The sequence below is a fragment of the Pollicipes pollicipes genome, unplaced genomic scaffold (assembly GCF_011947565.3).
Source record: "Pollicipes pollicipes isolate AB1234 unplaced genomic scaffold, Ppol_2.1 Scaffold_5724;HRSCAF=6776_pilon_pilon_pilon, whole genome shotgun sequence".
Taxonomy (NCBI): domain Eukaryota; kingdom Metazoa; phylum Arthropoda; class Thecostraca; order Pollicipedomorpha; family Pollicipedidae; genus Pollicipes; species Pollicipes pollicipes.
Genome location: NW_023596746.1, coordinates 4,298,954 through 4,310,679, shown reverse-complemented (window position 1 = coordinate 4,310,679; position 11,726 = coordinate 4,298,954). Strand labels below are relative to the sequence as shown.

At 51.5% G+C, this 11,726-nt stretch overlaps 1 protein-coding gene across 1 annotated transcript; it reads left to right on the top strand.

Moving 5' to 3' along the window:
* The first annotated feature begins 4,524 nt into the window (after nucleotides 1–4,524).
* On the top strand, nucleotides 4,525–10,681 carry LOC119102348 (gamma-interferon-inducible-lysosomal thiol reductase-like). Its single transcript, XM_037225717.1, has 2 exons — nucleotides 4,525–4,574; nucleotides 10,055–10,681. Exon 2 carries the CDS (start codon nucleotides 10,067–10,069, stop codon nucleotides 10,679–10,681), a length of 615 nt encoding a protein of 204 aa, XP_037081612.1. The 5' UTR covers nucleotides 4,525–4,574; nucleotides 10,055–10,066.
* Nucleotides 10,682–11,726: the final 1,045 nt, after the last annotated feature.

The window sequence follows — 11,726 nt, the reverse complement described above, 5'->3', positions numbered from 1 at the left end:
CATCTCTGAGATGCTTTCTTAGGCACCACAGATATTTAATGAGCAAATTGCATTGAGCACAGGTCAAGTATGACGGTCAGACCAAGGCCACAACCAACCTGATTTATTACTATAGGGTTTTCTGTGGGATGGTTTGTGGTGCTCATTTCTAATTTATTGACAGCAGGAACCGCACTGTATATCTTCCATTAACTTCTTAGAGGTCAGAAAAGGTCATTGACCTAAGATGACCCGGGTCGACATTTTGTTTTAGGGGCATACTGCCTGGCGTAATCTTTGTCGCTTATTCAAATGCAAAACTCAAAGCAGTCTTGTATGATTTTGGTCACCACGACTTTCAAAATATCGAACAAAGTAACTGACCTCAAATGGGCTTTTGACCTTTTGCTTGGAAACAGTTGCCTAGGTTCTGGGGGCATTTTGGAGACCAGCCTATAATTTGACCTTGTTTGCCCTTATTTTACCTGAAGGTCATGACCCAGGAAGCTCAAACTTTGACCTAAATGATTTCACGTACAGGTCAAGCACCCTGAAAATTGGTGTCTCTAGCTTTCTTATTTCCCGAGATCTCAGGGGGGGTGGGGCAAATTGACCCCCTGCCCCCATCCGAGCGAAGGGCATCTAGCCGACCACCCGGGCCTGTGTTAAGAACGGAAAATTAAACTTCATGTACTGTACAAAGCTGCATGCCATCATCGCTCCTTTCGCACGACTTCCACTCAGTAAGGCTTTTTGGGTCAGATGTCAATTTGGTGCGCACGGACAGCTGACAGCCCATATGCTAAAAGGCGATTTAAGCAATAGGTAGGAACTCTGATGTCCCCCAGCCCATTCCCTAACCACTCCCCACACACGAACCAGGTACCTTCTTGTTTGTTCGATCTCAGAAGGAACCTGAATTTGCCTGCTAGCCGAGGGGGAAGCGCCGTTTCAGAAGGAAGCACCGATCTCAGAAGCACCGATCTCAAGGAAGCACCGATCTCTGAAGGGGCCTGAATCTGCCTGCCAGCCGAGGGGGAAGCACCGTTTAGCTCCGCTTACGGCGAGGCAGCTGCAGCGATCCAGATGCCGACCCTCGGGATGAGCCATCGTAGATGCCTTCTCCGTCCGGAATATGGTCACGTTGGCTGGCAGTTGGCGCACAGGCTAGCTAAACAACGATGTAGCAGACCGATATCACTTTGGAAAAACGGTTGACCAACGCAGGACCATTTCAGGTGTTTCGATGCTAATGATCAGGACATGATTTCACGATTTTGGTACCGGGATTTGCGATTTTCTGAATACGTTTGCGTTGAATTGCTACAGACCCTGCCAAATGTAATGTGAGAATAGTGGCACATCGGTCGTCAGCTTTATTACCTCCCCAGTACATTTTACCAGAACTTGGAAGAGTCCCACCTCCGCGTCCTGTGGCATAACGCCGGTAAACAATTAATGATCTATGATGTTCAAATGCGCAGTCTTATCGACCGCGACACCGAAAAGTTTGAGGCAGTTGGATAGGCGAAGAGTTGTTTCATTGAACTGAGCCGTAAGGTCACCAGGGGCACGCCCTCGGCGAAAGGCAACGCCAGCGGCATGCCTTTTGGGCCCGGTTTGTCTCCTAGTTATTTCGGACAAATCAACGTTAGGGATCGCTGCAAATTTACTGGATTTGGTCCCGGAGGTGCGCGAAATTATCTCCACGATTAAGGAAATGAGCATCGTATGCATGTAGCACAATCTTGGTGTTGAGTGTGTGCGACGCCAGCTCATTGCTTGAATAAGTGTAAAACTAAGATGAGCCCTAGGATAAGTCCCTGGACCGACCCAGGGACGGCTGGCACAGCCGTCATTCCTCCCCGAACCTTTTGCGACAGTCGCCCAGCCAATCCCTGAAACTACGAGCATCGGTACTCTGATTATGTCAATCAATGAGCTCTCAGATATGTTCAGGGTCGGCAATGGAAGACACTGTCGTTTTCAACGCTTTGTCGCTAGGCAATGCTTTTCACGCGTTCGCTGTCCCGAGACAGATGACCAAAATGTTGTCAATGCCGATGACCAAATACGTAAAAGCATCCAGCATCGTTAATCCCATGGATCACCCAGGTAAAGACCCCGGTTGCCTGTCGCAGATAACATGTGGACCACCAAACCATTCGACGGCCGAGTAGGTACACATAGTGCTTTCTGGTAGTCTGGTAGTTTCTGGGTTTTTTACCGTAGATGTGACAGAGAGACGTCAGTAACTCCCTGAGACCAGGATACTGCCTGAATCATAAAGCAGCTGAGCCAGAACATTTCGTTTCTCTGTTGGAAGCCCTCTTGACGCAAACCGCTAGTTGATCACATTTGACAGGCGCGGTATTATCACAGAAAATGTCATCCGCTGTCCGCAGCATGCTCGGAGTGTTCGATCATCACCAGGGCTTTCGAGCGCATGCGTTTTGGAGAAGTGGCAGCTCTGACGTCGTAACCGGACGACTTTAAACGTGCCACTGACTACAAGAGGTGGGCGAGTGTACAGCTGCAAATGTGTCCAGCGCTCAAAACATGTCAGTTTGTCATGACATGTAGCTAAAATCACAGCATGTCACGACATTAGTGCTACGACAAAAGCTTCTGCCGACAGAAGTGCAGCAACATTATTTTTGGGCGACATTATTTCGACTGCAAGAACTCGTATACGCGATGAGTGGTACACGGCAAGACTTACACAACAAAACACGTACCCTTAATTACTTTTACAACAAAAACTTGTACAGTTGTTAGGTATACATGACATTTACTTTACTGCAAATGCTTATACGTAATATCAGTGCTACACGACAAAACTTATACTAAAAAAACTTATACCTATTACGTCTTCTGCAAAAATCGATACTGTACCACTGACCAGCAAGATTACGTCTAGTGTTAATATTTCTACGCGACTATTGTGCCTTGCGATACAGACCACACTTAACAAGTGATACCAGTCAGTACGACTACACATGGGAAAAGCCTCACGAAAATGGGTGGTGCGAGCACACGGGAGCACTTCGACGGGCGAAATCAGACCAGTGGTAACCATTCCTTAGTGTCGATACATTAGGGCCACTGAAGTACAGATTAGTACTGAAGTACAGATCGACAGATTCACGACGGCGATGGCTCTACACCACATTTCCCTTGCTGAAAAACGCATAGTGCAGAGTCGTAATTTTGCAAACTAAAGTTGGAAGTTAAGCAAAGAAAATGGCCAAGCCTGCCTCAAGGTATATCGAATGCGCGGTTTGCCCACAATTTGACATCCTACGATCACCGATGAGGAGTGGGTGGGGTCCTCCCCCCCCCCCCCCCCCCCGACTGAATATTTAAGTACAAATCGGAGTTCACTGAAATGCGATATTACTTCTGCTCCAATGACTTTAAGGTTTGAGTGTTACACGGGAAAACTAAAGCTTCAAAAGGATCTGCCCATCATTAAGACTCTGCTATCAAGCTACAGCCCTTACACATACACCATGCATGAAAAATCGGTGAAATAATGTAACATAGTCGCGTCGCGTCTACGCACAGACTGTAGGTTTGCAGTGGAAGTGATGATGGAAAACATTTGCGAAGTGAAAGTTTTGTCGTGCAGCTCTAATGCCGAGTAGAAGTATTTGTAGTGGAAGTAATGGCATGAACAAGTACTGTCTGTATGAGTTTTGCAATGCAAGTAATATCGGGTATAAGTAATGACTGCGTCAGTTGTTTTAGTCCAAATAATGCCGGATGTACAAGTTTTTGAGGCTTAAGTCGTTGTAGTAGACGAAATGTCATTGATACGTAAGATTGGTGTAAGTTTTTGCAGTAAAAGTAATGACGGGTGTACATTTTTGAAGCACAAGTTTTATCGCGTATCACTTATACCATGTATAGGTATTGGCAGTAGTGTCGTAACACCCTTACCCGGTTGAACTTTTTACTGTAGCACTAATGTCGTGGAGCCGAAGTACAGGACTGCAGTATGTGTTGAACTGCGCACCTGCCCAGAACTCAGCATTTAGGAGTGGGAAAACGATGTATAGTCGAAACCCACTCCTGCTTTGTGCTTGTGCACTTGTGCCAATGTCCATCGAAATACGAAAATGCCCTTTCATCCAAATCCTTGGAGCCGTTAGACCAGCTTAAAACGCGTCCTTAAATAGCGACACAACTTGAGCAGCGTTTCCACCCGTATGCATTTTACGTGGTGCAATGTCCACTCCACTCGAAAGTACGGAGGTATAAGACGTGCAGGCATCCCGGCCACATTCCACGACCCGGCAGTTTTCGCGGGGACGTGTTCGGCACGTTTCACCTGGCAGTTTGCACCTTACGAGACCAAATGTGAATACTCTGCAGAGGCTCAGCTACCCGTAACAGCAATTTTCAGCGCTCCGAAATGCTCGACGACCTTCGCTCGCTCGCTACTCTCCGCCGGATCTTAGTCTGACATCATGCAGTGATTGACGGATTGCGGTAATGCGCATGCGCCGGCGCATGCGCAGAAAGGAGAAATCTGTCAGCTCACGGTCGCCTTCGTAAGCGCCGTTGCAATTCTGGCCGGCGGGGACCGCCAGGTAAGTGGAACGCGCATCTAACAGAACGACCGGCCGGTGCCAGAAGTAAGTGTTTGAAAGTACCAGCCTGCTGTCATGAGCGAGGGTACAGGGAAGGTGGGCGGGGCTATGGTGGGGGGGATGGTGGGTAAGGTGGTGGTGAGTGATGGGGATTGGCCCGCACACTTTTTCGGATGAAATGAATCATAGGCGTAAAAACGTTTAAAAAACTTGGGGGGCAGGCTCAGGGTATACTTCAGGAACTTTTTCTGGAAAGCGAGGCCGGTGATCTGGGGGGGGGGGAGGGGGCAGAGATGGAGGTTGTTATCGCTCTATTCAAATGCCGTGGTGCTATGCTATGCTAGATATACACCTAGAGCTGCTTGTCACTGGCGCACAATCTTGCCTATTCGACTCGTCTATGCCTGGCAAATAAGGCCATCCAGCTTCCCGAGGCTACTCGTCCATTTTAGCATTGTCTTTTCTGGGGAGGCGAAATTCCACGAGCGGATAGGCATTTTGGATCATTGAGGAGGCAGCTGCGTCCACAGGGTAGATGCCAAAGTATGGCCGGGACGTAGGTTGGTAACAATTTTGAAAGTGAACCGATGGCTCACAACGCGACAGATTTTTCATGCACCTTCATTTCGTTGGCTGATTTTCAAGAGATAAGACTTGTCGTAGCATTTAAGGCGGGAACAAAGTCAGAGTCTTGAAACTGCCAAAAACGACGTGACCATAGCCATTGAACTGAGGATTCTCTTGTAAGAACCAAGCCACATAATGAAGGCCCGTCTGTCATATGTTCTGGGCCCTGTTTCCTTCGCCGTCGGCGGCCACCGCCCTGACCTGGCTGTCTCGCGCATGACTGACCGCCACCTGATCGTATGGCTGCTTTGTTGCATATTTCTGGATCAGCATTTCTACTGATCAGTTTGTGAAACAGATATTGGACAGCTGCAAAATATCTTTGTTGCGAATTATCTTCCCTTACATCACACCATCGCAGAAAAATAGCCTCCAGGAGGCCGCTTACGTAGAGTATGAACTGGCCCGACGGACATTTCGTTGCCCATCATTTAACGTAGACGACTGGATCTGCTTTTGTGTGTAGGCAAAGGCGTAGCCAGAGCCTTGCTAATGGGAAACACAGGGTTGACGAACGCCCCTCTCATGGCGACCCCCTCCAAAACATCTCTGGATATAGCTTACTTGTTAACAAGGGATGCGGTTTTCTTGGTTTTATCGTTGTCTTTACCTTGTAACCAGAACGGAAACCAGAAGCTACCGTGAGATCAATTCTGTTTGTATTTTAAAGTCAATAAACTGCAGAAATCAGGCGTTGAACGACGGCTGCGAAGGTAGGCTGTAGATCGATGCGTTTGACCCAAATTTGAAGATAAAAAATTGATTACAGATCGAGTGGTCAACAATGTGTATTTACATGGCCAAACCATGTTTGTCTGCAAATGTTCACCATTCAGCCAGAATCGATCAATGGTGCAGTTTATGTAGGTGTTTTTTAACATGCACGCTCGCAAATCTTCGCAACCAAAGCCTCGGCACTAGGCGTAGCAGTCTCCATAGTACGCAGATAGTCCATTGGCTAAGTTAGCCGCGGCCCACTAGTGGACGCAAATGATGACGCTTCTCAAGTGGTTGTCCTTAAATACTATAGTCGACTCGAAGTACAATTTATGTGACGTAATTTTGAGCGTGCGCACTCGAAAATCTTAGAAACAAAAACCTCGACGCTAGGCGTTGCTGTCTCCGTAAACCGCGCAGCTTCGGTTTAGCAGCTAATATTGAGCTGCGGCCAACAGGTTGATGGAAATGATGACGCTTCTAAAAGAAGTATCTGTGAACGCTTCATGGCATCAAGTGTTGGATTTAGAAGGCAGATGGGCGCATATTTCAGGTGCGCAATTTTTATACTGATGATAAGCACGGATTGGCCCTTGAAGCACCGCGAAGTGAGGCTGGAATCAGGTGGTTGAACTGTAAGAGTAAAGGTAGAATCTTTATTTTTCGTGTTTCTGCAGCTATTTATCTTCCAGAAGGCAGATTAACACGGTGCCTGCCGTCTGGTGGCACTGGTGGTGGCACGCCGCAGTAGCTGAAAACCGTTCGGTTTACGGAAGCTACATCCCAGGCCACCGTTGTCCCCGCTCTCGAGGTTGCGGGCGGGCATGTTAAACCTCACTAACCCATTCTGAAAGAAATGAACGTTCCCGGGCAAACATGGGATGTCCTTGTTCGTTTTTTTTAAGTTAATTTCGACCCACTCTATTCAACAATAATGAGACCCGACTCTAATCAACAATAATGAAACCCCTTATTTCCTTCCGGACGACGGGCCCCTTAAGTAAAACACCATGAATACATTACCGTTTCCGATCAAAAGCTGAAGGGTCACTGCCTCCCATCGCGAAGTGTCTTCTGGCTGTCATTCTGGTGACAGGGGTGGAATCTCTTGGTCGATCCTGAGGCCGTTAGAAATATATATCATATTACATTGTTTCCGTCCCTAGCAAGGGAGGCCTTCTGACCCGCGCAGTTAGCCCTGGATCAGCACAGGAACCCTTAATGACGCAACAACATCCCTGATCGCCGCAGGGGGTCCAGTGATTATCACATAGACTCCAGTTCCATGTTCTTCTGTATTCTTCAGAGATACTGAAGACTTCCCGAACGTAGATTGTGGATGAAACGGAGTCCCAGATTTATATCAACGTGGCTGATCCATGTTGATCGTAAAATGTTCAAGATTCAGTCAGAACTGATTACGGATAATAAGCCATGTAATATGATTTCTCATAAAAGCTGGAGTGCCCCTCTCCCCACGCTCCATTTTAGGATCAGCCCTGGTTCCAATCCGTTCAAGGCAGAATGTTAGGGAAAGGCAAAAGTGTGTAAGGTACATCTTACGTGCACATTATGTACAGTGGAAACTAATTGAACACCGTCATGAAAGCACCTTACGCACATCGAAAGTGGGGATGTCATTTATCGCCTGTATCAGTTGTCTTGTTTTGGCAAATCTGTACCCGATGAGAAAACTGTGGTATCAGGTATGAATGTGTGTAGGAAACATCTGGCCATGAATGCATTCATGAGGGCACCCGGGGTACGTGCCCGCCCCCCCCCCCCCCCCATTATAAAGATCGAGGTAGATATGTAGAAAACCGGAATGATGTGTGTTATACATGCAGCATCCAATAAATCTGACACGACTTCGGGGTGCTAAAACGAACTTTTCATTCCGAAATTTTGTGTTATGTTTTGTTTTGCGTTTCCTCTTTCATCGCCAAACCGTGCCGCACGCCCCGGCACCGGTCGTCAGCGCATTGGTCAGCTTTGGCATAACTCCAGCCCGGCACCGAGAGTGACCAAACGGACGGTGAGAGACAGTGCCGGGACGGGACCGCTCGGTCAGGCAGCGCGACATCGATGGACGGAGGTCGTGGCGCTCCCAGGCGCGGCAGGCCGCCGCCGGCCGCGTGACACCCACCGAGCGGGGGTCAGTGGTGACCTTGACCGGGCCGCCACGGCAGCGCCAGGCTCACGACGGACCCTGAATACGCCGATGCTGTCGTGCTGAGAGGTCTCTGACCAGTCGCTGATCCAGACCCGGATGCGCTTACCGCTTCAGGCTTGAGCGTCCCCTGTCCTGCTGTCGGTAAACAGACCTGTTTAGATGCTAATCAAATGGGTGCCAATTTAACTTTGATTGGAGTCTGCGTATGTGACGGCGGCGACATGACTGGCGTCGGTCCAGTCCGAAGCGTCATCCAACTGACAGCGCCATCCGAGGCGTGGGGTTGCCGGGTGGCACGTCTTGCACGCTTACTGTGAAGGGACAGGCCATGCGCATGAGTTGCATATGCCACGAGGCATTAGTGATCAGATGTTCTAAAAAAAAACTGTTGAATTGTCTCGGGGAAATGGTCCTTTTCAGCCGTCAATATCTCGTAAAACATGTTGGCGGTTCATTCATGCCGTGGTTGGTTGCGTTGTTCGTCGTTTGCATGCGTCTCAGTATAGGATACCTAGTCGTTTGCAGGCCCCGAAACTGGATTGGCCCCGTGTTTGCTTTCGAAGAAACCCTTGGACGTCTTTCCTAGTCCAATGGCCTTGCTTTGCGCAGGTGGTTGTGTCCACACTTCATTGTGGTCGAGACGACTGAGTGAGGAAAAATTGCTCGCATGCGAAGTGCATTCCAAACACATTCCCACATTTGCTCCTGCATCCCCATCTGCAAGCATTTGTTGGCATCAGACAGAAGCATGATGACGGCTTTGTCCTGGTATAACTTCGTCTCAGACGGGAAAGCTTAATGGCCAGTGAAGTTTTGTGAGCTGATGGTCAATGGTGGAGGCGCAGTGAAGAACGGTTGTCAGTGCAGCTTTCTTAAAATCAGAGTGTGCGCCTGACTGATGCCTAGTTAAGGCATACCGGAAGCCCCTGGATATGGTGGAGGCACAGGTCTCAGGCAAAACACCGATAGATGAAACTCCGAAATTGCTCTTAATTCGACACCGACACTGCCACCCGTGACTGCCTGGGGTATCCTGCCACCCGTGACTGCCCGGGGTATCTTGCCACCCGTGACTGCCCGGGGTATCGTGCCATCCGCAACTGCCTGGGGTATCCTGCCACCCGCGACTGCCCGGGGTATCCTGCTACCCGCGACAGTTTGGGGTATCACGCCATCCGAGACTGCCTGGGTTGAGGGGTTGGTGAGTTCATGGTGTCTCGGTACCTTACCGTCGGATCAGAAATTGAGAACCTCTCTGACATTCAAGGGCGCCCTTTAGACCGATCAGGGGCGATTCTTCAGTTTTTGGAGCGCTCTTTGATCTCTAAAGGCGTCCTTTACACTTTCGGCAGGACGTGGACTATGAGGGGCTCTCGCGAGCTCGTGAAGCCGTGCCCGGATCCTGCCCGGAGTCTTGAGCCGTGCTTTAGTTCTTCAATTCGTCCTTCTATACTCTGGGACATATCTATACACATGAGTGCCGTTTCGTCCCTTGGGAACGGCTTCTCCCCTCAGCTCAAGGTTTGGGGCACATTTACGTCTTCACGACCATTAAACGGCCAGCCCCGTCCCAATCCGTGCCTGGCACTCCTAAGGACTCGAGAGATGCCCGCCCCGTGCTCAGCATGCCCTAAACAGCATGTGTTCCGCAAAGCCTGACAGAGAGTCCCAATGGCCCCTAGAGGGGCGCCCCCACTTTCCGATCGGAGGAGAGCGTGCCCTCAGTGCCCCTTCTCTGGATACGCCCCTGACGTCCATGACATTGACCTCCCCACCACCTGTCGTCGTCGCTCCAGACACAACGCGTCCGTTCTTCCCCCGCCGGCGCATCAGCCGGCTGCAGCGCCCCAGCGGCGGCGGGACGTCCGCCGCGCTATCTCTGTGCCCGGGAGCGGTGCAGCTGTCGCGCCGCGAGTCGGTGTGAGACTCGGCCGTCGTCAGCCCGCTTCTGCCTGCGTTTCAGCCTCCTCTCGCCATGGTGGTATTGCCGCTGCTGCTCAGCACGCTGCTGGTCGCCGCGCTGGGCGCCGCCGACCGGCCGCCGCTGGACGTGGTGCTATACTTCGAGGCGCTCTGCCCCGACTGCCAAGACTTCATCTCGGGCGGCTTCGCAGACGCGTGGCGCGCCGTGCCGGAGATCCTGAACGTGACGCTGGTGCCGTGGGGCTTCGCCACGGCCACGCCGGACGGCGACGGCTGGCGCTTCACCTGCCAGCACGGCCGCGAGGAGTGCCGCGGCAACAAGCTGCACGCGTGCGGGGTGCGCCAAGCGCCGTCGTCGGGCGCGTCGGTCGACTTCTCCGTGTGCCTGGAGGCAGAACGGCCCGAGGAGGAGTGCGCCGACGACAACGGGCTCGACTGGGACGCGCTGGAGCGGTGCGTCGATGACCCCGACACCGACGCCATCATGCTGCGCTACCGCGACTTGACCGACGACGCGCGGCCCGAGATCGTCGAGGTGCCCACGGTCAGCGTCGATGGCAGTCGGCGGCACCAGGACGACATGCTGGACGACTTCCTCGAGTTTGTGTGCAACGCGTGGCAGGGCGAGACGCCGCCCGGCTGCCTGCAGCGGGTTGACCTTGACTGACGCGGGTGGGGCTGACCACGTCCACGTCACGAGCCCCGATGCCGGCCGGCTCCGCCACGGTCAGGGCTGCTCGGCCACACGCGTCCGGGTGGTGTTTAGTGTTGGTGTGGTGATACACGTTCAACTGCTATCTGCTCCGTTGGGGATTGCAATACACGTGTGGTTGTGATTGCCCTCGTTTGTCTGCCAAGACTACGAGCATTTGAGAGTTGGGATTTCATATCTGCTGGCGGAATACTGCATTAAGCCAGTAGAATTATCCAGGTGCTTAACCGCCAGCATCGTACTCCCGCATGAACACCTCATTGGACAACGGGAGGATCGCATGCTATTTCGGCGATGTTTGAGGACGGTACCGTCCTGTGTGGAAGCGTACGGCTTCGGTCAGTCAGTCAGCCGTCAAACTTTTACCTGCTCTTCGTTCCAAGCACAGCTTCACAAACAATGGATAGCCAATGGGATTATATTTGATAGGGCACTAGTACAGTTTCTCACATTGATCGCACGTCCGTGTAACATTAACACATAGCTTAACGTGAACAGCTACAAAAATACGCTCCACCCTCAGCAGCCTGCGCGCAACAAGAAACATGGAAAGGAGCGTGTTTGGAGACGCGCAGTGACTGGGGAGAACGCACGACCCGAGAGACCGGAGAGGGCGCAGGGGCTGGGCACTGGTCGCGACATTGCGCCACCACTGCTCGTCACAACAACTGCTCGCCGGCTGCGCCAACGCTCGGCGGAAGGGAAAGCTGCGAGGGGTTAGCCACGGCACGATGCAGCGACGGAAATTGCTGGGTGCGCGCGTCAACGGCGGGCGGCTCGCAGCTGGACCGTTGCCAGCCGCGTGCACCAGCCGCAGCGAACCGCGCAGGTGGGCGGCGGTCCGGCGCTGCGCAAAGCGCGCAACCACAAACCAAGTGTCGATAGAAAATACTGAGAAATAACGACGTCAAGAATGCATGGCAGGCGAAGCAGGCAGCAGGCAGACACGCAATTTCAGAGGGATTCGAAACGAATCAACAAAAGCAGACTCCCAACTGGC

Bases quoted from the DNA above. Each gene is read 5' to 3' on its own strand.
- LOC119102348 (XM_037225717.1), top strand. From the start codon at position 10,067: ATGGTGGTATTGCCGCTGCTGCTCAGCACGCTGCTGGTCGCCGCGCTG.